This window comes from Auxenochlorella protothecoides (assembly GCF_000733215.1).
Source record: "Auxenochlorella protothecoides strain 0710 unplaced genomic scaffold scaffold54, whole genome shotgun sequence".
Lineage (NCBI taxonomy): Eukaryota > Viridiplantae > Chlorophyta > Trebouxiophyceae > Chlorellales > Chlorellaceae > Auxenochlorella > Auxenochlorella protothecoides.
The window spans coordinates 348067-371463 of NW_011934258.1; the positions used below are offsets into that span (position 1 = coordinate 348067).

At 63.5% G+C, this 23397-nt stretch overlaps 7 protein-coding genes across 7 annotated transcripts; 5 read left to right on the forward strand and 2 right to left on the reverse strand.

The window, feature by feature from the left end:
• Nucleotides 1-160: 160 nt before the first annotated feature.
• On the reverse strand, nt 161-1753 carry F751_4755 (Phototropin-2; the record flags this gene model as incomplete). Its single annotated transcript, XM_011400856.1, has 5 exons — nt 161-222; nt 365-806; nt 1041-1240; nt 1385-1472; nt 1592-1753. The coding sequence occupies 5 exons, from the start codon at nt 1751-1753 to the stop codon at nt 161-163; spliced, it is 954 nt and encodes a 317-aa protein (XP_011399158.1).
• A 564-nt stretch (nt 1754-2317) lies between these two features.
• On the forward strand, nt 2318-4666 carry F751_4756 (Glycerate dehydrogenase; the record flags this gene model as incomplete). Its single annotated transcript, XM_011400857.1, has 7 exons — nt 2318-2350; nt 2493-2684; nt 2889-3021; nt 3219-3361; nt 3509-3639; nt 3831-3918; nt 4220-4666. The coding sequence occupies 7 exons, from the start codon at nt 2318-2320 to the stop codon at nt 4664-4666; spliced, it is 1167 nt and encodes a 388-aa protein (XP_011399159.1).
• A 352-nt stretch (nt 4667-5018) lies between these two features.
• Nucleotides 5019-7636, forward strand: F751_4757 (hypothetical protein; the record flags this gene model as incomplete). The annotated part of the gene is made up of 7 exons (XM_011400858.1): nt 5019-5055; nt 5165-5244; nt 5485-5925; nt 6197-6482; nt 6781-7079; nt 7170-7304; nt 7424-7636. The coding sequence occupies 7 exons, from the start codon at nt 5019-5021 to the stop codon at nt 7634-7636; spliced, it is 1491 nt and encodes a 496-aa protein (XP_011399160.1).
• A 2766-nt stretch (nt 7637-10402) lies between these two features.
• F751_4758 (hypothetical protein) lies at nt 10403-10886 on the forward strand (the record flags this gene model as incomplete). Its single annotated transcript, XM_011400859.1, has 2 exons — nt 10403-10543; nt 10743-10886. The coding sequence occupies 2 exons, from the start codon at nt 10403-10405 to the stop codon at nt 10884-10886; spliced, it is 285 nt and encodes a 94-aa protein (XP_011399161.1).
• A 301-nt stretch (nt 10887-11187) lies between these two features.
• F751_4759 (Eukaryotic translation initiation factor 3 subunit E) lies at nt 11188-13793 on the reverse strand (the record flags this gene model as incomplete). Its single annotated transcript, XM_011400860.1, has 6 exons — nt 11188-11347; nt 11542-11717; nt 12023-12242; nt 12544-12889; nt 13172-13340; nt 13548-13793. The coding sequence occupies 6 exons, from the start codon at nt 13791-13793 to the stop codon at nt 11188-11190; spliced, it is 1317 nt and encodes a 438-aa protein (XP_011399162.1).
• A 410-nt stretch (nt 13794-14203) lies between these two features.
• F751_4760 (hypothetical protein) lies at nt 14204-16754 on the forward strand (the record flags this gene model as incomplete). Its single annotated transcript, XM_011400861.1, has 6 exons — nt 14204-14509; nt 14664-14784; nt 14958-15118; nt 16072-16132; nt 16219-16295; nt 16560-16754. The coding sequence occupies 6 exons, from the start codon at nt 14204-14206 to the stop codon at nt 16752-16754; spliced, it is 921 nt and encodes a 306-aa protein (XP_011399163.1).
• A 767-nt stretch (nt 16755-17521) lies between these two features.
• Nucleotides 17522-23108, forward strand: F751_4761 (hypothetical protein; the record flags this gene model as incomplete). The annotated part of the gene is made up of 13 exons (XM_011400862.1): nt 17522-17647; nt 17848-17916; nt 18080-18183; nt 18289-18392; nt 18539-18711; nt 18881-19019; nt 19217-19870; nt 20040-20181; nt 20426-20558; nt 21133-21347; nt 21513-21594; nt 21785-22490; nt 22678-23108. The coding sequence occupies 13 exons, from the start codon at nt 17522-17524 to the stop codon at nt 23106-23108; spliced, it is 3078 nt and encodes a 1025-aa protein (XP_011399164.1).
• Between the last annotated feature and the right edge of the window lie 289 nt (nt 23109-23397).

The window sequence follows — 23397 nt, forward strand, 5'->3', positions numbered from 1 at the left end:
GGGGGGGGGGGGGGGGGAACTGGTAGAGCCAAGGGCGATGCTGATTCGCGTGCCCGTGATCTCCTGCGACACGCACCAAGCCAGCTACCCGACAGCCCCACGCACGAGGCCGGAGGGCCCCAGGGCTCGTGCCGCCAGCCGAACCTGCCCCGCCACGCCCCTACGCCTTCAGCGCGTGCCAGGCGTCGGGGTCCGAGCGGGGGCAGGGCCGGATCCAGCCCCCTGACCAAGTGGCAGGAGTGGCCCCCGGCCGCGCAGGTCTTCCTGGCTGGGAGTCCCGCGCCAGGCGAGCCGCCGGGCGAGGCGGCGCCGGTCGTCTTGTCCACCTCTGTGACTCCCGCCGCCCTGTCCACCTCTGTGACACCCGCCGCCTTGTCCACCTCTGTGACACCCGCCGCCCTGTCCACCTCTGTGACACCCGCTGCCTCAGCGAGCTCAGCCCCCCTTCCTGAAGCCCCCGCGCGGCGCTCCTGGCCACGCAACCGCGCGGTGACGTCCACCTGGACGCCCACGATGTAGCGCACGGCGCCTTGCGCGTCGCGCAGGGGCGCGATGTGCAGGCAGTTCCACCACCGGCTGCCGTCCGCGCGGCGGTTGAGCAGCGTGACCGTGGCGGCCGTCGGGGGGTCGCGCGCCAGCGCTTCGCGCAGCACGCGCCGCGCCTCGGCGCAGGCCTCCCGTCCCTGGAGCAGACGCGGGTTCCGGCCCAGCACGTCCCCCGCGCCGTGCCCCGTCAGCGCCAGGAAGCCGGGGCTGGCGTACACGATGGGGCCGCCGGGCAAGCGTGGATCGGTGAGCAGGAAGGACTCGCGGATGGCGCCCAGCGCGCAGAGCAGCGAGGAGGGCAGGCTGCGCCCCGCCGCGAGCGTCGCGCGGCGGGGGAGCGCCCGCGCCGCGGCGGCGGCCGCCAGCCGCCCCGCGACGGCGCGCCCGCGCTCCAGCGCGCCGCGCTCCTGCGCCTGGAGGTCTGCCGAGCGGCGCGGCTCGGCCCGCGACGCCGCTGCGGTGGTGGAGAGCGACGCCCCGGCCCCCTCCTGTACCAAGCCCGTGACGTCGGCCTGCAGGCCGATGTACAGGTCCACGGGCTCGTGCGTGCCGCCCAGGCGCACTGGGTGCAGGGCAAAGCAGTTCCAGAAGGGGGCGCCGTCGCGGCGGTAGTTGAGCAGGCAGACGCTGACGGGGCACTCCTCGCGGAGCGCGTCGCGGATCTCGACCACCGACCGCCGGCAGGTGTCGCGACCTGGTGGACGGGGGAAAAGGAGGGGGGGGGTGTCTAGCGCTGGTGGAAGGCGCGGTCCTTCATGTGGAGAGGACCCAAACATTAAGATTTAACCCCCCCCCCCTTGCCCCCGATGCATGGCCTCCAAACAAAGCGAGCCCTCACCCTGGAGGACACGGCAGTTCCTGCCCACGATCTCCTCTGGGCTATAGCCTGTCGTGGCGTAAAAGCCGGGCGAGGCGTAGCACACCGGCTGGGTTGGTGTGGAAGGGGGAGGAGGCTGAGTCAATCTAAGCTGGTTGATGGTTGGGCAGAGCCAACTCGCCGCGTTGCGAGGCGCGCAATAGACCGGTTTGGCACACCACCACGCACATTATCCGGCATTCGTGGGTTACTGATGACGAAACTGAAGTCGATGTCCGCCAGCAGGTGCGAGAAGGAGGATTCCACCGCCTGGGAGGAGGGGTCCTGCCTCCCGCCCGCAAGCCCGGCACGCACGGCCTCCAGGGGGCTGGGGTCGGCGAGGGCCGACATTACTGGGTCGCAAGGAAACTCTTTAGAGCTACTTATTATCGAGTATGCAGTGGACAAAGGCCCTCAGTGGTGGCTGCTGACAGGTCTTCGTGTCGGGATGTCGCGGGCACTGGGCATATTTCCGGTCAAGCAATCGGTTCTATGGCAGCCACCGAGATGTCGAGGGAAGGAAGGTGCAGGCCTTCATTGTTCAGCATCACATGTGCTGGTATTCTGGAGGAGGGCGACAGCAATAGGGTGCTGGGTTCCTCACCCGGCAGATTTCAACACAGCACATGCTCTCCGGCACGTGGGGAGTCACATGACCATCAATCCACAAGCCCTCACCAACGAAGCTGACCCGTCACTGCCTCCCCCTGATCCTGCGATTCGCCTGGGATCATTGCATGGGCCCCTGAGACCTCTCATCCCAGCCGCAGCACCCCGATGGGCCTGCAAATAACATCTTGCCGCGTCACTCCACCTGCCACCACCGGAATGACAGCGCGGTCCATCCTATCACGCGCGGTGCCTGAAGCCCTCAGGTGGGCAACTAGCCGAGGCCCCAGCGTGCCCAGGGCAGGGATGAGCACCTCCATCCAGGATCTGGCCGTAGAGGTGCGTGAGCGGGATGCGTGCGCAATACGTGTGCCAGGGAGAACCGTGAGCCACCCTTGGGGTGGGTGAGGGCAACCATGCCTAGGGTTTGAGGCATGATGCACGGCCGTCCTGAGCATGGCCCTGCCCCACCCCGCCACAGACGCACAACAAGGGCGGCAAGTTTCGCGTCTTGGTCACCAAGAACCTCCCTGGCGAGGACTGGCTCAAGGTGCTCACGTCTGCCGGCGCTCAAGTGGACATCTGCACTGCCAAGCAGACCATCCTCGACAACGCCAGCATCACCAAGCTCGTCGGCGATAAGTGTGATGGCGTGATCGGGCAGCTGACCGAGGTACGGCTGGGAGGCAGCCTGCGTCTGGCGCAAGGGTGTGGTGCCGCGATGCCAGGGCTGTGAGCAGTTGGCATGGGAGCAAACTCCGTGGCTGGTGCTGCACTTGACTTACCAGTAAGGCTTGCTCGCCCTTCCTGTCTCCCTGCCGCCCATACCGCTTCTCCCCCAAACCCCATGAGCTTCTGTATTCGAACATCCACCCAGGACTGGAGCGATGAGCTGTTTGGCGTCCTCAAGGCGGCAGGCGGCAAGGTGTACTCCAACTATGCCGTGGGCTTCAACAACATCGTGCTGGAGGATGCGACCAAGCATGGCATTGCAGTGGGCAACACCCCAGGTCCTTGTGGGGCTGAGGGTAGAGGGGATCAGGGGTGTCTGCAGGGTTTCCGTGACCATCAGGCGCCTTGAAGGCATGGCTGGGCACATGACAACCCTCTTGAGCTCAGCCATGGGGTGCCAAGATCAAGATACAGCTGGATGACAGCAAATGAGGCTCGCCAGAGTGAGAAATCCAGCTCCCTTTGCCGTGCCTAGGCGTGCTGACGGAGACCACCGCCGAGCTGGCGGCGGCACTGACCCTGGCAGCTTCCCGGCGGCTGCTGGAGGCTGAGAAGTTCATGCGGGGGGGCAAGTACGAGGGCTTCCTGCCCAACCTCTTCGTGGGCAAGCTCCTGCAGGTGGAGTAGTGCAGCGAGGTTTGGCAGCGGAATGCCTGATGATGGCTGGTCGTTTTGGTGGCATTGACTCGGGAGAGCTCTTGACTTGCACATGGGGGTGTCCTCATAGCCATTACCTCATCCTTCCCTCCTTACAAAATGGACCAGGGTAAAACCGTGGGGGTGGTGGGCCCTGGCCGCATCGGCTTCGCCTATGCCAAGATGATGGTGGAGGGGCACAAGATGAACATCCTGTACAACAGCCATGAGCCACAGCCGGAGATCGCCGACTACTTCAAGTGCGCGCTGTTTGTGGAAAAGCCATGATGGAGATGTGGCAGTGACGGCATTCATGAATGTGGGCCAGGGAGGCTGTTGTTCGGGGCGAATGGGCCGGGCATGCTGAGGCTTTTCTTCAGAATGCCAGTGTTGATTGTTCAGTCCCATTTCTTACGAATTCCATCACCGGTCTGTCTTGAACCCCCTGCAGCAAGTACAGCGACTTCCTGGAGAGCCAGGGAGGGACGAGGGTGACTGCCCGTCAGGTGGAGCTTGAGGAGCTGCTGCAGAACTCCGACGTGGGTGCAGATGGCCGTTTTGTTGGAGGATGCGTGGTGTGGTCCAGCTTGCAGGGCTGGCTTGTTCTGTCAGCAGGAGTGCATAGGCTGCTGGGATTTCATCATTGCTGGGGGTCTGCCTTTCCTGCAAGGGACATCACTCCCATTGTCGTCCACACCACATGGGGGTAGGGTGTGGGTTGTAATGTGTGATTGGAGGCGGTGATGGTGGAGCGCCACCCACATAGCATGACCCTGGGATTGTTCAGCCGTACCTCCCTCACCCGCCCCCTCGACTCCCCCAAACACTTCCTCCCTCCAGGTGGTGAGCCTGCACTGCGCGCTGACCCCTGAGACCCGCCACTTGATCAACAAGGAGCGGCTGGGGATGATGAAGCCCGACGCCATCCTGGTGAACGCGGCGCGGGGCCCCAACGTGGACGAGAAGGCGTTGGTGGCGCACCTCCAGGCCAACCCCGGCTTCAGCGCGGGGCTGGACGTGTACGAGGACGAGCCGGCCATGGCACCCGGGCTGGCGGAGTGCAGCAACGCTGTGCTTATGCCCCACATCGCCTCGGCCACGCTGTGGACCCGCTCCGGCATGGCCAAGCTGGCGGCCTGCAACGTGGCGGGCGTGCTGCGCGGCTACCCCGCCCTGAAGAGCGCGGGCGACGTGCTGCAGTTTGTGGACGCCGACCCCGGGTCGGTGCCCAAGCTGGCCCCCAGCATCCTGAATGCCGAGGCGGTGGGGCTGGAGCGCAGCTCCTGAACCTGGCGCGTGTGCAGGGGCAGGCGCCTCGCGCCCAGGCCTGGGCGTGGAGGACCCTCACCTGCCAATCATTTTCGTTCGCATGCTGTGCACGATATCCTTGTGGTGCATGCTGTGAAGCCACCGGCAGCAGCGGATCTCCAACATGCGGGAATCCCCGAGATTCTCCCCGCGCCCCCCGCCCCACGATCATCAGTCGCGAACGGCCGGTCAGGGATCACAACGAGCCGGCACACCGGGGGATTAGATGCAGGTCGGCGCCACCAGGACCCTGTTCAAGTCTCTCTCGACAATCAAACACCCATCACCCCTCCCGAGACAGCAGGCGGTACGCAGATCGACGCGGGCCATCATGGTGTCGTCGGCATCCGGTGTGGTGCTTCCCAGAGGTGCGCGGCCCTTGTCCCTCGGAGATCAGGGCGTCCGCGATGCCGACTGGCACAATACTTGGGAGCAGTTAATAATTCAGCGCCCACACCCCTCATCACACCGTCACAGGCGTAGAGCCCCTCCCGGCCACGGACCAGCATGAGCTGGAGCGTGTGGTGGCCTCCCTGAAGGCCAAGGCCCCGCAGTGGGTGGGCCTCCCCCCCCCCACCCGCGCCTCACTCCTGCGCGCCTGCCTCCCCACCCTGCTGGCCACCGTGCCGGGCGCCGCGGCGGCGGGGGAGGCGGCCAAGGGCTCCTACGGCTCGGGGCGCGCGGAGGAGGCCCTGAACTGGACCCCCATCGCCATCTGCCTGCGCGAACTGGCCGAGGCGATGGAGGCGGGGGGCGCGCCGCCCACGCTGGGCTCCCGCCGCCGCCCCGACGGCCAGTGGGTGGTCGACGTCTTCCCCTCGGGCCTGGAGCGCCTGCTCAACGCCGGCTTCCGGGGCAGCGTCTGGGTGACCCCGGGGCAAGAGCCGACCCAGGGCGCGCTGTACGCGCGCAAGGCGGCGGGCGTGCCCGGCCCGGACGCCGGCGTGGCCCTGGTCCTGGGCGCGGGGAACCAGGTGTCGGTGGCCGCCTGTGACATCCTGCACAAGCTGGTCGTGGACGACCAGGTGGTGGTCTGCAAGATGAACCCCGTGAACGAGTACATGGGGCCCTTTGTCGCGGCGGCGCTGGCGCCGCTGGTGCAAGCCGGGTACGTGGCCGTCGTGTACGGGGGCGGCGAGGTGGGGAGGGCCCTGTGCACCCACCCAGACGTCGACTCCATCCACCTGACGGGAGCGGCGGCCACGTACGACGCCATCGTCTGGCAGGGCAAGCCCAAGGTGCTGTGCGTGTGGTTTTTTTGGGGGGGGGGGGGGGTTGAGTGGGAGGCAAATGCGTTCAAATGGTCCTGGACCGTGCATGCATGGTGCCTGAGGGCATGCATCACAGCGGGGCCAGGGCGCTCAGAATATACTTTATCCATTCCAAGGGGGCCACCCCCCATTCCAGACCCCTCGGCTTCTCTGTATGCCCTCCAAATCGCCCCGTGTCTCCCCCCAGTTCTCCCCACCACATGTTTAGCATCCCCATCTCCGACTCCACTCCACTCAGGTGGGCGACCCGCCCTGCACCAAGCACGTGGGCGCCGAGCTGGGCTGCGTCACGCCTTACATCATCACCCCCGGCCCCTGGACCGACGCGGAGCTGGCCTACCACGCCGACACCGTGGCCTCCGCCCTCATCCTCAACGCGGGCCACAACTGCCTCAAGGTGGAGCTGGTGGTCACCGACGCGGCCTGGGAGCTGCGGCCCAAGTTCCTGGACGCGCTGCGCGCCAAGCTGGCGGCCTGCCCGCGCCGCGTCGCGTACTACCCCACCTCCGACGAGAAGTTCCAAGGTGGGGAGGGCGATTGTTTGGGGGGGGGGCCGCCAGAGGGTGGGCGACTGATGTCAAGTTGATGTTCTTGGCACGCAGCTGGTGTCTAGGGATGGTTGATGATCATGCAGGTAGGATGGAAACGGATCAAGCACAGACCCTGGGCTGCATGTCGGTGCGGTCCCCCCCGCCAACACCTGCACATGTACTTGCCCAATCCCTGGCATCCTCTGGCCATCGCTCCTCCACTGACTCGAGCCCCATTCCCCCACCGACCCAGCTCCAACCTCTCAACCCCCATGTCGACCCCCGCACGCAGCCTTCCGGGAGCGCTTCCCCGAGGGCGTGGAGGAGCTGGGCCTGGAATCCGGCCCTGGGACCAGCCCCTGGCTGTTCAAGGCGGGGCAGAGTGTGGACAGCGTGGACGCCCAGCACGAGAACTGGTGCGGTGTGCTGCAGGAGGTGGCGCTGGAGGGCACCGGCGGCGACCCGGCCGCCTTCCTGCGCGCGGCGGTGGAGTTTGCCAACGAGCGGGTCTGGGGCACGCTGTCCGCGGGCCTCATCATCCACCCGGCCACCAAGGCGCGTCGCGGCTTGCAAGGGAGGGGGGATGGAGGGGTTGTGACGGGCTGGTGCCTGTGCCATGCAGGGGTGGGAGGGCAGGCACGGCTGAATCCCCACACCCATCCCCATCCCTCCCTCTCCCAGGCCGCCCACAGCGAGGCCTTTGATGCCGCGGTGGCGGAGCTGCGGTACGGCGCCATCGCCATCAACTGCCCCACCACCATGTGCTTTGTCAACACATGCCTGCCCTGGGGCGGCTACCCGGGGAGCACGCCGCAGGTGGGTGGCCGAAGGCTCGCAAGCTTGCAAGGCCCCAGCAGGCACCTTGTGCACCTCGAAACCCTGCCCAGCGCCTTTCCTCGCCCAACTTCCCCAATGCCACCACGCCATCATCGCAGGACATCGGGTCTGGCAACTGCTATGTGCATAACACCAAGCTCATTGATCATCCCCAGAAGGGGGTCCTGGAGGCCCCATGGACAGTCCGGCCCAAGCCCTTCTGGGCGACGCAGAATCCCAGCCTGGAGGGCATGGCGCCGGCCGCCCTGAAGTTCTTCGCCTACCCCACCGTGTGGAACATGATCAAGGTCATCTGGAAGACGCTCGTGTGAGACCAGGATCTGCACACGGTCCCCTCACAGGCATCACTTTTCAAGCGTACTGCCCTTCAGAGTGGGCAGGGAGTGGCTAAGTAATTGTTTCCACTACCAGGGCCTTCCATTTCAAGGCCCCCAGATGTTTCAAGCCTTTGTAATAAGTTTTGTAGCCTATGTCTTGCCAAATCAAGTGAGTAGGGAGAGCGCGCTTTATGTAGGGATGTCGGCATCATGTACGAGGAGGCCACAGTCGACCTTTTAGTAGTGCAGTCTGCAATACGCAAGCTCAATGATCATTTCAATCCCTTTGGCTTGCTTGTAAGCGTTGAATGAATGCGAGCATCGGTGCGATCACATGTGCTTCTGCAGCCCACTTCCCGGGTGGCGTTGGCAAGGCCTGTAGTGCGAAGTCCATGCAACCGAGCGTTCCATCTTACTAAGATCTCATACGATAGTGTACATTCAACTACATGCAAGGTATCCCAGTGGTCCCGAAGGACTATCTGCCGTGCTGCTGACGGGACGACGTCCATGCGAGTGATCAGGATCCTGGGCGACGGCCGCTGCATGTACCGGGCCTTGGTTCGGGGACTGCACCTTGCTCAGAATAGTGAGTGGATAAGGCGCATACTCACAAGCTGGTGGCATGAGGGTGTTCCTGGCCCTGCTTAATGTCTCTGGTGGCAAAGATGCTTGCATCCTAGAAAGGCATCCAGCTTTGAGGAGAATTGTTCAGCCGCCCGCATTTCAAGGCGCCCACTAAGCCAGCCTGCTCATGCATTTCTCCTGGCGCAGAGCCTCTGCAGCCCTCGGAGGAGACCAATCAGGCTGACGCACTGCGCCGGAGGGTGTGTGACGAACTGGGCAAGCGGCGGGAGGACTTTGAGCCCTTCATCGATTGCGACTTCGATGCATACGTGTGTGATCAGCGCCGCCCATCCGCTTGGGGCGGTGAGCTTTATTTGTGGATTTCTTAGGGGTGCAGATGGGGCGATGCATGGGCGGCTCGGCTCCTCTCCCCCGATCTGATCTGTACTTGCCATTCCACCCTTCTGCAGGTGAACCCGAACTCGCTTGTGCGGCCACTGTCCTGGAATGTGTTATCCATGTGTACCAGCAGTCAACCCAGGGAGGGCTGGGGATGATCTCACAGTATGGCGAGTTGGCGAAGGGTGGCAGCCGCCCGCCCGCCATCAACCTGCTGTTTCATCGATTGGGCCACTATGACCTCCTGATCCTGATGCCCGGCCAGATACAGTCGAAGCTGTGACTGTTGTCGTTTTCTCGCATGAATCTGATGATTCGCTCCTTGTCTCTACTTCAGTCGCTGCCACAGGGCAATCTGAATGCCGGTACTGCTTGCTGGTGCACCCTTTGGCCAGGGTGTCATGTTCTGTCCTCTCAAGGCCAACGAGATGCACTCCACGTGTTTGCAGGATGGTACACAGCACATTGCAAGGATTCACCGTCTTGTGAACGTCACAGCAGCTAGCCTTGCGGTCTGGTGGGCACAGTGTGAAACATGTTGACAAAGGGCGGCCGCGGCACCATGGGGTACATGAAGGGAGCCATCCCTGGCGTGGCAGGGGGACCCATGTGAGGCAGATGTGTCCCAGGATACATTGGCAGGGGCTGGTAGGGGGGAGGGGGGGGCTTCCCAGGACCCATGGGAGGGGGCGGCGGGGGGGTGGCTGGTGGCCTTGGCACAGCAGGCGCTCCCATGGGCGGGCTCTGGGCCTGCAGTGAGGTCTGCTCCAGGGCACGTGCATAGTCGACCTTGCCTGTGGGTGAGGAGTGCGGTGATCAGGGAGGGCTCAATCCAGTCCTGAATCACTGAGGTGTACAAATAACGACATGAAGGAAAAGATCGCTGTCAAGGCTCTTGAGTGCTGATGAGGCTTGGCCAAGCACAGTAATTGATTGTGCATACTGGCACATCATGACACCGAGCACAGGCCTCTGCAGTGCCTCACAACGCTGCCAATCGAACAACCACCTACTTCGAAAGCCTTGCATCGTGTCAGGATGGATGTACATGGGAGTACCAGGGGGTACTCTTTCCAGCTTGGTCACATTGACATGGCACCTGGTGTTGATTGGAGCGGTAGAATTGGGTGCTCTGAGGGCAGGCTCAAGCATCTTCTACACAGCGGGCCGGGCGCAAAGGCCATCGAGCACAGCCAGAGACCTGCCCACGCCATACCCGCTTTAATGAAGCAACTCACAGTCGGCATCGAGCCATGGAAGCCGCACAGGCCAAGCAGAATGTGTGTAAGCAGGGGGCCAATCGTCCATATGCTGCAATGGGGGCCTTGCAGGCCAAACACAGATGCAGTGCAAGCCCCGCATCGGGAGTGGCGAGCTCTGCGTACATGAAGATAATATTTTGGCAAAGCTGTTGTGCGGTTTACAGATGAGACAGAATGTTGCAGGATGGTTGGTGTGTCCTACAGCAAAGCAAGACAAGGCACGATGCTACTAGGATTGTCACTGCGACAGGGTCGCGCATCACCATGTATACATCACATGCTTTTCAGCAGTATACCATACTTCCACTGCACTTGTAATTGCGATGTTCGCCTGCAGCTCTGAACAAAGTGATCTCATCAAGCGCCCTGCAAGCCAGAATGGCGGGAACCTGGATGCGTAACTTACTGTAAACCCAAGAGTGCATGACCCCCTTACCGAGCCTGCGCATCGCCCGCATACCCTCCTCCTGGTCCGAACTGTCCGAGACAAAGCACAGCTGTGATCGAGCGGGCAGGCCCCTGGGTTCCGGCCATGTCTAACTTGTTGAAGGGAGTGTCGAGCCTCAAGGTGAAGGAGGTTCCCGGCTTCGTCTCCAAGTATGCCGGCGAGAACCTGACCAAGAACAAGGTCGAGGGACGGCTGACGAGCTGGTACCACCGGTACAAGAAGGAGGTGCGCCGAGGTGCTCTGGTTGTCGTCCAGGCCAGGCCTGCCCGGCAGCAACATGGTCAGGGTGTGCGCCCTGGATCCCTCAGGCAGGCCATGCCTATGTCAGAGGCCCAGTTGTAGACGCTGATCTGCCGAGAAGAATGCCTAATGCCCTGTGCGCCGCTCACAACATCGTCCCTCCCACCCCCTGCACCCACTGCAGCACATTGACACCGGCAGCTTCAAGCCCTTCCAGGACCTGGTGGTGGGCGTCTTCCTCTTCTCCTACGTCATCTCCTGGCCCAAGGAGTACGCGCACTACAAGCACGAGCAGGAGGCCAAGCTGGCCGGCGGCGCCGCGCACTAGGGCCTGGTTGTTGCCGGATTTTGGCCTTCCCTATGGGGCGATGGCATCCCCGAACTGGATCCGAGATCCCGGGCGCCTGTGCACACCCATGGTCCTGAGGTCCCGAATGCGCACTGTATGTACAGACGAGGAGCGGCAGCAAAGGACGGGGACAGCAGGAAGGGAGGAAGTGTGTGTGTGGAGGGGAGGGGGCTGGGGGACCGGCCCGCATGGCGCTCCGTCGAGGAGCGATCGATCAGGCACCACACGCCCCGGCCACCCAGCAGACGCAGCACGGCAACATGCCGCAATCTCTCAAACTCTAGGCCTTGAGGATGCCGACCAGGGTGTTTGCCAGGCTGAAGGTGCGGACAGACAGGCCCCGCGCCTTCTCCAGCAGCGCGTCGTTGGCGCCCAGGGTCTCGGTCTGCATCACCACCGTGCCGGCCTTGGCGTCGATCTTGGCGTTCAGCCGCGCGTTCCTGGTTGTGGAGGGTGGCGGTGGATTTTGTCAGGTTGTGATGATGACCACTGACGCTGCACAGAGTGAAAGAGGCCAGGCCCAAGGCTGCAAGGGCCGGTGGTGGCGACCCACGCGCCCATGGCGTGGCCAGCGAGACACACCCCACCCTCTCCTTCCCCCCTCTCTCCAACCTTCCCACCCCCTTCACCATACCTGATGAGGTTCACGATCCACTTCTCGGTAGCCTCTCGGTCCATGCCCAGCTGCCCCGCCAGCTCCGCCAGGTCGATCTGCTGGTGCACGCGGCAGTAGGTCTCGAACAGGAAGGTGCGCGCCGCGTCCATGAACGCCTCCTTGGCCGCCACCAGGAAGAAGTCATTGTCCAGCACCTGGAGGCGGGGGCAGGGTGGGGAGGAGGACACTGAGGAAATGGGGATGATGGAGGCTGGGGACATGGAGGAGGGCCCTGATGGTGCATCGCTTATGTGTGCAGTGTGCTGTCGTCCATGCAAGCAGACCTCGCAACTCCCATCTGTGAGGACCAGGCACCGCCCACCAAGGACTGGCAGCATCAAACTCTCCTCCTTCGACGTCACCTCCTTTCCCTAAATCACCCATCTCCAACACCTACCCTCAAATCCCTATTCTCCACCCCCCCCTCCACCCGCCCCCCCCCCACACACACTTCACCCACCTCCTCGCACTGGGCCAGCCAGGCCTGCGCGCCGTCAAAGTCGGCCTCCACAAAGAGGCAGCGCAGGAACTCGGTGATGGGGTCGCGGTACTCATACTGCTCCTGCTGGATGACGCGGACCAGGTCCTTGAGAACGTTGCGCCGCCGCTTGTTGATCACCACCGCGATGGACAGGTAGCGCAGCAGGTGCTGGCCGGTCAGCTGCAGTGCCGTCAGGTACCTGGGAGGAAAGCATGAAGGAGTGTGTTTGGGTGGGGGAACTTCTCAAAAGGACCAGTCAGGGTGGTGTTTGGGTAAAAATAGCATGGGAGTCGTTGGTGAGGACAGAACGCCGGCGGTGTATTTGCTACCGATGTGCATGCATCAAAGGCCGCCAGTGCATGGGCAACACAGCCATGCCCGGGGACCCACGGCTGTAATGAATGTCCATGGACCCCTGCCAGGCAGGCCTACCTTCCCACCTCCCCCCCCCCCTCCCCTCCTCCCCCCCCCAACCCCCCTCCTTCAACACACACACACACCTGTCCTGGAGGAAGAGGTCGATGAGGGCGTTCATACCGTTCTCGTGGTTGAAGAAGACAAAGAGGGACCAGTGCATGAGCCAGGAGCGGGACTGCAGCTGCTTGACCACGGGCGCAAAGGTGTCCAGATCCAGGAGGTCTTTGAGCTTCAGCAGGTCCTCCATGGCCGCCTCAAAGTCCTGCAGCAGGATGTCGGCGGCCACCTTGCCCCACAGCGCCGATACGCAGCGGTCGGGGTGAGTGGATAGGCTGCGGTAGTGGTGCAGGTACTCCGCGGCCGCGCTGTAGTTGCCGCACTCAAAGTTCCACTTGGCCAGGTGGTACAGTGCGTCCACCTGGTCGGGGCCTGTGTCAGGGGGAAAGAAGGGAGGACATACCTTTGAGCGTTGGACTTGGCGAGAGAAGGGGACACCGGACACAGGTTGGATTAGGGTAGAAGGATCGGGATGTGCAGGGGCATGGATGTAGACATCCTGGCATGTAAAGTAGCATGCAGGCTGAAGCATGGAGGGGTGTGAGACCTCTTGCTCCTGTTCCCACATCCACTCCAGCAGGAATCAGTCCTACTGGGTCAAGGGACAGCACCCAGCGTTCCCTCTGTCCAGAATACACCCTTGCGCCCTCTTACCAATGCCGAACTCGGACTGCAGGAAGGCCTGGTTCTGCGTCTTGTCCTGCTTGAGCAGCCGGACATTGTCGGCATTGCTCAGGAAGTCGGTGATGGTCTTCACCTGTCCCTCCAGGGTGCGCAGCTTGTTCACCACCTCCTGTCGTCGAGCCACCAGGGAGTCGGGCACCTGCGAGCGGATGTATGTTCGTATCCAGGCAGTGGGTTGGCCCGGGCGGGGATGGTGTCGGAAGCCTTGGTGTAGAGCCGGCTCCAGGCCATCACGGTCGGGACACCGCGAGCCCGGCCATGCCCAGCATCGCGCGGGTGACCACATTGTTTCCTACTGCGTTATATAAATGCGCTTGACCCCATTTACACCATCCAGGCCACGCACCTCATCCGTTTGATTGAGGCCCTGGTAGATATCCACGGCATAGTCGACCATGTTTGTCTTCTCGATCAGTTCCAGTTTGGCAGACTCGATGTCCTCGGCTGGGTACAGCTGCTTCTGGGACAGGAACTCCAGCAGCGGGAACACGAGGTGGCGGTCCAGGGACTTGGCCACCACCGTGGTGAGGTCATACTGCAAAGGATCGGCGCTGCTGGCTGCCGCCGGCTCGGCTGCGCCCAGGGACGCCATGATTGCGAGGAAGGAGAGGGGATGGTCACACAGCGGGGAACCAGTCGCCGCAGCCCTCACCATGCGGGCACGGGGCCCCTGGCTGGACTGGGCCGGTTTGGGCGGCCTCGGTGCCCTGCCGAGGCCGATGTGGCATAGCACGCGGGTCGCGGCGCCCCTGCCAGACAGAGAGGATCAAGGGCCCGCTCCGTCGCCTAAAGTGCTGACCTGCCTCGATTCAGCGCCAAATTCATCCACGGCTACTCCGATCTAGACATAGATAAGAAATGATGCTCAAGAGCACCATGCAGAGCACCCGGCCGGCATGCGGCGTCTGGGCCGTAGGCCCTTCACCCATGCGGATGTGGAGGCAGCCCGCCAGGGCACCCGCTGCCGCGCCGCGCATGAAGCCTGTCAGGGCCCACAAGTCCATGGATGAGGCCGCCTTGTCCCTCCTGGCCGCTACGGGGTTCATGCTGGCCCTCCCTGAGGCCGCCCATGCCGACATCCTGACCGGCAGGATCGCCAGCCTTGCTCACCCAGTCGCCATGATTGCGCTCTTCGGGTCCAGCGTGTACACAGCCGTCCTGGGGTTCCAATACCGCCGCACGCGCGACCTGGCGGCGGAGATCAAGGACCTGAAGGCACAGGCACCCACCGCTCCAAAGGGGGAGGGAGAGGAGGCCTCCTCGGCCGTCGCCTCGCCGGAGCAGTCCAGGATCAAGGAGCTGGAGCAGGTGAGGGAGGAGTGAGACCGAGAAGGAGAGATTTTATCATTTGTCTGTGGCCATGCTCAAGGAGACACCTGTGAATTTTGCGTGGAGGGCCTCTGTCTCTGACGGGCCGGGGGGAGCTTCGGAATGACCGCCCTGGTGCCCAATCCCATATCAGGAGCGCAAGGACCTGATCAGGAAGAAGCTGAACGAGAAGCACTACACCTGGGGTTCTGTGCTGCTGGGCCTGGGCATCACCTTCTCCATCATCGGGCCTGTCAACACCTACCTCAGAACTGGTGCAACGGGGAGGCGGAGGAAAGGCAGAACAACGGGGGCTTTGTCGTGACTCGCATTTGGTAGTGGAATGCAAAATCATGACTGTCTTGCTGCATTACCAGGCGTTTTACTTGACATATTGTTGACACGTCATCCTTGCACCACCCCACCTCCCTCACCCTTCCCGCACCAGGCAAGCTCTTCCCGGGTCCCCACCTCTACTTTGGCGCCCTGATCACGGTGCTGTGGGCGCTGGCCGCCTCGCTGTCTCCAGCGATGCAGAAAGGGAACGAGACGGCGCGCATCACCCACATCACGCTCAACTGCCTGGCCCTGTTCTTCTTTGCATCTCAGGTGATGTTTTGGGGGTCACAGGGAAGGTAGGGTGGTGAGGGTAGGGCAGTAGTGCAGGGTCTCCTGCACCATGGGGTCATGAGGAGGTCAGGCAATGCCTGGGTGTTTGGATCGAACTGCTTCGTAATGTAGATTAGGGCTTGTTGGGTGACATCCTCCACACACCTCAAGTTGATGACCATTGACCCCCGCAGATTCCCACCGGGTGGGAAATCGTCGTCAAAGTGCTGGAGAATACCTCTTTCCCCTGAAGACCTGCTGCTCCGGCAATTGAACCCAGAGAAGAACATCCAGAAGAATAGGCATGCTCACACACTCCCAGCGTTTGATCTTTGTCGCATGATATGAGGGGATCCCACCGCTCGTCGCTTGATCTGTATGCCCCTGTTCCCCAATTCCTCTCCTATCCCTTGAGGGTGGGAAAAGGCCTTGTGTGCCGTCAAGCATGCATTCGGCCGGCAATTTTCTTCCCAACTTTTCACTTTTGCCCCCAGCAAGGTTGACGTTTTGGATGTAGGTTTTCCAGTGAACGAGTCCAAGTGTCTAATCTGGCAGCAACTACTTCAAATACACGCAGTGCAGAGATAAGAGGCCGCGATACAGCAAGGACCGATCTCGATACAAAAAATGTTATAGCATTGCTCAGTACCCATAGAGTGGTAGCGGGGGCGATCCAAGGGCGTCGGGCCCCGTCGCCACTCAGGGATGGCACCCACTCCGCCACCCGAGCCTCCGCCTGCAACGTCGCCTGGACAGAAGGAGGTGAGCATGTCGATGCTGTAATTTACATTGTGGATCGTGCTTGCCCCCACAGCCCTTCCTGCGTGATCGGCGGGCACAGGGACATTCCCAGTATGGAGTGTCCTCTCCACCTTGCCCTGCTGCCCTGAGGCACCCCCTGCCTCCATGCTGATGACGGCCGCTCCCGATCTCAATCAATATCATCTGCGCAGGGTTCGGCAGAGAAGACAGTTGAGCCATTGATACGCCTGAGGGAGTTCTTCAAGCGTCAAGGTAGGCCAAGCTGAAGAACTGTACCGCGCAGTGCCAGTGGGCAGACCTTTCACTTGCGGCCCCACATCCGCCTCCCCTCTATACAGGTGCGACACTGGAGGAGGGGTGGTCCATAGAGATCAAGCATCGCAGCGGGGGGTCCACAGCCGGCACGACCGACACGGTAGGGCGGGCGAGTACACGGCTGGCGGACATGAAGTTCCAGCACACCATGAACGACACTGGCTTCACAAGACATTCCATGAACTTGATTGTCCCACTCTTGCGCTCCTGCAGTACTATCATTCTCCCAAGGGCAAGCGGTATCGCTCAAGAGTGGAGGTGAGGGGGGCTCAAGGTCTGGCCTGCCTCGAGAGTGTCTGCTGTTGGGGGCAGCATTTTTCTCATCAGCATACCTCCTACCCCTCGCCACGCCCTCTTGCCCCAGATTGCTCGGGACTATGGCCTGGTCGTGGAGCCACCAGCACGCAAGCAGACCAGCCTCAGCAGCTTCTTTGAAGCACATAAGCCAGTCTCCAGACCAGAGGCTGTGTCCGGCAGCGCTGCCTGCCTGGCGAGCCTCACGCTTCCGCTGACGCTCGCCAATGGCACCACCATCACATCGTGCGCAGGGATTGGGTGATGGCTTCTGGAAGCTGGCGCATGCTGGTGGCTCGTGGGGAGGCAGCCTTGCAGCCCCATCACCCTGAGAGCATGCTCATGCAGTTCTATATACAAGCAATGCGAGCTTCCAGGACCACACCAACCCGCCACAGGCTGGGCACAGGTGCGGCTGTCACTGGCACTGAGCCGCCGACCCTGCTGCCCGTTGGCTTTGAGGCAGAGCGCGCGGCAGGAGCTGGCAGCAGCAACCGCATCCATTTTTCCATTGATGAGGGCCCAGTGTGCAGGTGGGGAGCATACCGACGCCACCATGCCTCCAGCCTCTCTCAGAATCGGAAGACCATGCATGCAGCCTCCACCTGATCATGGGCTCAAGCGGAAACACTGAGAAGAGTGTGCCTGCCCTGCAGGATTCTGCTCGGGCGACCTGGTGAGGGCTTGGAGCTCGGCGCCGGCGCCAGCCCTGACGCAGCGTGGACTGCTGCGGCAGCTTCGACTGCTCTGCAAGAAAGTGGGCATGCCGCGGTCCCAGATGGACTCAAGCAAGACCTGGAGATGGGGTGGGGGACGGAGCGCTTTGGGCTGGCCTCCCTCCCAGTGCTCAAAGCAGTGGAGGTGGGGCCTGGAGGGCGGTTTGGTGGGCCTGGAGGAGGTGTGGCGTCGAGGGCGGATGAAAGACAACCGTCACACAGAATCTCTGAGGACGCGTGCGCTCCATGCGCTCTTACTCTGTGAGTTCAGCGTCCATCATGCTGCCAAAATTGCTCCGAGCTGACTGTTCCTGCCATGCAGGGCCTACCAAACGTCAAGGACTTGCCGGGGTACAAGTATGTGGACGAAGGGGAAGGCTGGAGCGCGGTGGGTGCCAGGCTGAGGGCGCAACTGACTCAGCGCGGCATCATGAAGGCCAAGGTGCGATGAGAGCCGGCACCTTGGGCCTGAGGTGGCAGGAGTCTGGCTGTGGGAGTGGGGTGAAGGTTCTATCGATTGGCATTTGGTACAGTAACAGTGAGGGAGGCTTGTTGCGATGCAGTGGTTCGGCCGCCAGAGACATTGCCAAACACCACTGACCACCCCCCTTCACCAAACATGTGTTTGCCTCGCACGCACAGTCCAAACCAGGCAAGCCATCTGAGAAGGTGCCAGGCGGGAAGAAGGCCGATGCCAAAGCCGTCGCCAAGGTGTGCTGTAAAATCTCTGGCCCCCGCCCCATCTCATGTTGGGAAGTGGGGAAGCCGAGGTTGCCTGCAGCGAAGCATCTGATTATGAATGTGTATGCCCCCACGACTCAGGCCTACATGTTGGTGTGCACGCTGCCAGCCTCCATCTCTTCGACACCCCCAGGCCATGGACTCCATGATCCGCCGGATTGAGCGGGAGGAGGAGAGGAGGAAGTCCATGGCAGAGAAGTCTGCGGCTGCGCTGGAGCGAAAGGCGCTGAAGCAGATGTGCGCTGGGGCAGTGGGGGATGGGAGAGGCCTGGCAGTGCGAGTGGCATAGGTGCATGCACCCCACCTGTGCACAAGCCATGCCCACCTCGCTCTGCGCCACAGGGAAAGCGAGGCGCAGCGATCGCAGGCTGTCCAGGCACAGCATGCCCTGTTCCTTGCCCGGGCAGCGGCCATCCAGCAATCCCGGGAGGCCAATGCCGTCAGAGGTGTGCTGCTGAGGTTGCGAGATGTGTGCCGTGGTGAAAAGCTTTCTCATGCACCTGGGGCGCCTCGAGTTTGGCACATCTGTACACACACGGGTCCTCCACCTCCCAGTGACAACCCTGTGCCTCCTGACTTCCTGGCACGACAGACGACGCCGCCCTCCCTGGAGCCCATCTCCCGCCCCCCACGCCCAAGCGGCTGGGGTGTGGCGCCATCCCCGCGGAGGGCGATGCTCTCTTGCTGGAAATCTGGCTGTTTGCCCATCGCTTCCAGGGACTGCTGGGCCTGGAGGACCCCCTGCCCACCATTGCGCAGCTAGAGGTGGGAACCTCCGATGTCTGTGTGCGTGTTTGTTTGCAGGCTTGTCTGCAGGGTGTGGGGGTGCTACTGGATTCCCAACCTTGGGTGCATTCTTTGGCATGTCAGGTGAGCAATGCGTGCGTCTGCCGGCAGGGACGCTTCCCATCCATGCACTCCCTTCCCGCACCAGGCCGGTTTGGTCATGGAGGGCTTCCACCAGGCCAGTGCCCCAGACGAGGAGGTGCCCAGCCCCTACACACTGCTCTGCATGGCGCTGTGCAACCTCCTCTGCATCGACCTGTTTGATGGTGCCATGGAAGCTCTGGAAGGTGCCCGATCTTCGTGCTGATGGTGGCTTTTGGGATTCGGCGGGGGCGTTGACAGTTCCAGCGTCCCTGCGCTCTGTTGCCAGGGAGCAGGGCGTGAAGGCAGTGCCAGTGTCTTGGCTGCCGTTTCATAGGAGGCCGCGCATGCTGACCACCCTGCCCGCTCCCCTTCTGATGCCTGCACCCCCCACCCCCCGCAGAGTCCCGGCCCGAGGTGAGGGAGGCCGACTACCGGCCCAGCGCCAAGGCCCAGCATCCCCTGCCCGTGACCCCGGAGAGCTGGCCGGAAGCTGCCGCCCGCATCCTGCGCATCCACGCCGCGGCGGCCCGCGCTGACCGAGGGCTCGCATCGAGGGCCAAGGGAACCGCGGAGCCGTTGGCTGTACTGGGCCCGGACCTGCTGCTGGACCTGCTGGTGGCGGGGCTGGACGCGGCCACCGCCCAGCGGGTGGGCGGGCTGCCGCCACACGCTGGCCCTCAGACGGCCGCCTCGATCCGCGCCGCGGCCGACGCCGCCGGCCGAGCTGCTGCGATTGCTGGGGACGGCAAGCTGGGGGTCCGGGCCCGTGAGAGCTCGCATGGCTCCACCCCGCTGCTCCGCGCGGCGCTGCTCCGGCTGTGCTCGGGGCGGCACGCCAGGGCCTTGGCGTGGCACGGCGCGGAGGCCGCCGCCGCGACCAGGGCGCCGCGGGAGCTGGACTTGGCCGGCGTGGGACGGCGTGTCGAGGCGGGGGCGTACGCTATGGCTGCGAATCCCCTAGAAGCCCTGGCCGTCGACGTGGAAGCCGTGGTGGCCCTGCACGCCGGCCTGGCGGGGAAGCAATCGGAGGCAGCTGTGGCGCTCCAGAGTCAGGGTGGGCGGGGGGGATCGTTGAGATTTTGGTGCCTGGCGCGGATTGAATGGTGAACGACAAGAAACAGAGTACAAGCATGCCGTGTTTCTCTCTGCGCATCATGGACTTCTTTGTTATGTCTGCTCCCTGGCCCTTGCCCACTCTGCACACCATGTGCGTGCCTCGTCAGGGGTGGTGGAGGGCGCCGCGACTGTTGCGAGCCTTCTCGAAGCCTGTCTGGCTGAGATCAGCAAGGATGGGCCGGAGGCCTTCATACAGGGGGTGGAGCGCGCCCACCCCAAGCTGGCACGGCACCTGCGGGATGTCAGCAGGTGACGGTGGGGGTGCCGTTGCTCTCGACGTGACATTGCGCAAGGAAGGTTGATGTGGAGGCTCACAATGTCTGGAGGTTTGATGAGTGGACGTGACCACTCGAGGTCATCTGCACACTGCATGCTGGGTGCGCCGCCCTGTCATTTGCACAAAGGGACCTGCCGCGCAATCCATGTGGACCCCTGGACCTGATCTGGAGGACCACGTGCACATAACGTTTCCCCCCCTCCATCACAAGACCAGGCCGTTCTCGCCCTTCCCTGGGTGTGCTGTGTGCTGGGACGAGGGTGACGAGCCCCACACCCTCATCTGCGACGGGTGCGACATCGAGCGGCACATGTACTGCCTACCTGTCCCGCTTGAGGAGGTGCCAGAGGTGTGATCTATGTGGAGGGGCTGGAGACGAGGGCTGGGGCCGAGGGTGCTGGGCACAGGGACAAAGTCTGGAGGCGGCGTGTCCGTGCAGGGCATGAATCTGTGTGAGAGCCTTCCCTGTTGAGCGGTGTCTCCGCGCCTGTCGTGAATATCACTGCCTCTACATCAACCAATCTCTTACCAACCCTCGATGCGTCGCAAACCACAGGGAGCCTGGCAATGCCCTGCGTGCGACCCCACCTCAAAGGGCAAGGATGGGCTTGCAGGCCAGTCAGGTGGCGCACCCAAGGACTGTCTGACAGAGCTGGGCGAATTCCTTTCCACCCACGACATCTGGTGAGCGGCGGCGCAGGGGGATTGAGGAGCGACAGTAGGCTCTGAAGGGGTCTACCTGGCACAGGTCCTGCAGGTGTGCATGCCACTTCACGCCTGCATCACTCCGCCTGCAATATAAAGAAAGTTCCAGGAGCCAGTTATTGCACAACAGCAGACGCGAACCGCTCACCCTCGCTCCACGCCCTACCCTCTCCCTCCCACACCCCCACCCGTCCTGTGCCTCCCTGTCCAGCAGGCAGGCCGCGCCCGCTGCCCGCCTCAACCTGTTGCATGCCCTGACCCAGCTGGTGGCCGAGTCGCGGATGGTGCACACCTCGCTCGTGGAGGAGGAGGAAAGCGCGAGGCAGTTAAGAAGGGAGATCCAGGGCATGCGTGTGGAGATCCGCACCTGGCACGCCGAGGCGGCGCTGAGGAGCGCCGGGGGGGCAGCCGCGCAGGAGGGCGTGTCTGCACGGTGAGACGTAGTGGCTGTTGGCCTTTGGGAGATTCGAGCGTGGTTGGTGGAAGGGCTCCTTGGGTGAACAGAGTGTCAGCATGAATCTTGGCGGCTGGGTTTCATGACGACATCCTCCAGATCATGCAGCTCCAGCAAGGGCCTCCGCCCCTCCTCCCGCTGCAGCGCCACGCGATCGGTGGACCCCTTGTCTCAGATTGAGGCTGCGGTGCAGCGCACCTCTCGCCTTGAGCATGAGCTCAGTAAGGTGAGATGCTATGGAGGGGGGCTGGATCATGACGATTGGAGGTCTGTGCACGAGGCCACCTCATGGGCACATGCGCTCGGCATCTCGACCGGGAAGGTGTCAACTGTCCGCTGGACGCCACCTGACAGCACAGCAGCCTCGCCGTCGCAGTGGTCGCCGCTCAATCCTTTGCTTCCCCCGCTTCACTCAGACACCAGTGCCCCGGCTGACCCCCATTGGGGTCGACCGACACTGGAACCGGTACTGGCTGCTGCCCCAGGAAGCTTTTGCAGAGGTGCCGAGCGGAGGCGGCGCCGCCGTCCTGGGCGTCGACCGCCCCGCACCATCTGACGCGAGCGCTCCCGCTGAGCGCTGGACTGCAGGCATTTATCCCGGCCCGGAGGAGCTCGACAGGCTCCTGCGATGGCTGGACCCACGAGGTGTGCGAGAGCGGGCTCTAGCGGCCGAGGCGAGGCGTCTTCATGCCGAGTCGCTAGCTTCACAGGAACGGGAGGGAGTGCGGGAGGCCGAGGCGCGCGCGGCACCGGCAGAGGCGCAGCAAGCGCAGGACGGGGCAGAGCAGGGTGTTGACGCCACTGCGCCACCTGTCGCAGATGTGATGCAGCCTGGGGAGGATGGCACTGCCTTGGCTCCTGGGGCGGCACCTGCTCCCGACGCGGCACCTGCTCCCGAGGCGGCACCTGCTCCCGACGCGGCCACGGCCACCGACGCCCTCGAGCCCCTGCGCAGCGCCGTGCTGGCGTTGCAGGAGGGCTGGGCGGCGGCCACGCTGCAGGCCGTCGGAGGAGGAGCTGATCGCGGTGGCGGGAGTCGTGTCGTCGCAGCAGTGCAGCCAGTCGACCTGGCGCGCGCCTTGCTGCGACTGGAGGGCTGGGTCCGGCCCGAGTTCTTCCAAGGTGCACTGGCGCTTCTGGGCGGCCATCACGCCTCACCCCGGCGGCCTGGGTGAGTTGTGGGAGGGGTGGGCAGGGCGGGGGAACCCACCTGGAGCCGGCCGCATGCTTCCCGACGACACCAGCTGCTGTGTCCGGTCGCGCCGATGCGATCCCCCTACCTGCCCACCCTCGACCTCCCCATCTTCAGCCACCCCGGCCGCCCTCTGGATGCGGTACGAGGCGCTCAAGTCGGCGGTCAAGCTGCGCGTGACGCTCAAGCTGCCCGGCAGCGCACCGACGACCGCCGGCGGGACGACCTCCCGCCCGCCCTCCCGTGGCAGCGGCCGGTATCCGCTGCGGGAGCGCCGCGCTGCGGTGGGTGCCGCCGGCTCGGGCCAGAAGAGGCCCTGGTGGGACGCCCTGGAGGACGGGGAGACCAGCGACTCGCCCGCCGCGAGCGCCGAGCCCGCAGCTGACGACCGCGCGTCCCGCCTGGCCAAGCGCCAGCGCGCCCAAGAAAGGGAGGCACAGGCTGAAAGTGAGCGGGGCCGGCGCATGGTGGAGCGGAGCGCGGGAGGCAGGAGCCTGCGCTCGAAGCCCGCCGACGAGGTCGCCCGCGGCAGGCTGCGGGAAGGGTGAGCGCAGCGGACCAGGTGGTTCTGGTGGAGAGCTGTGTCGATGCCGCGGTCCTGCAATGTCTGATTCCTGTCGCGACGCCCGACTCCCAATCCACCCTGCCCTGCTGCCGCCCCCTGCATGCCAGGGGGCCCAGCCAGAGGGAGGCTGTGGAGGAGGTGGTGTGGATGGACTCCGACCAGGTGGAAGGCTGTGGCAGTGGGCATGGGGGTTGTCTTTTTGAAGTAATGCATTGCCAGAGCCTGTTGGGGGGGGTGTGAAGGCAGGTTGGGAGCATGTGTGATGACACAGT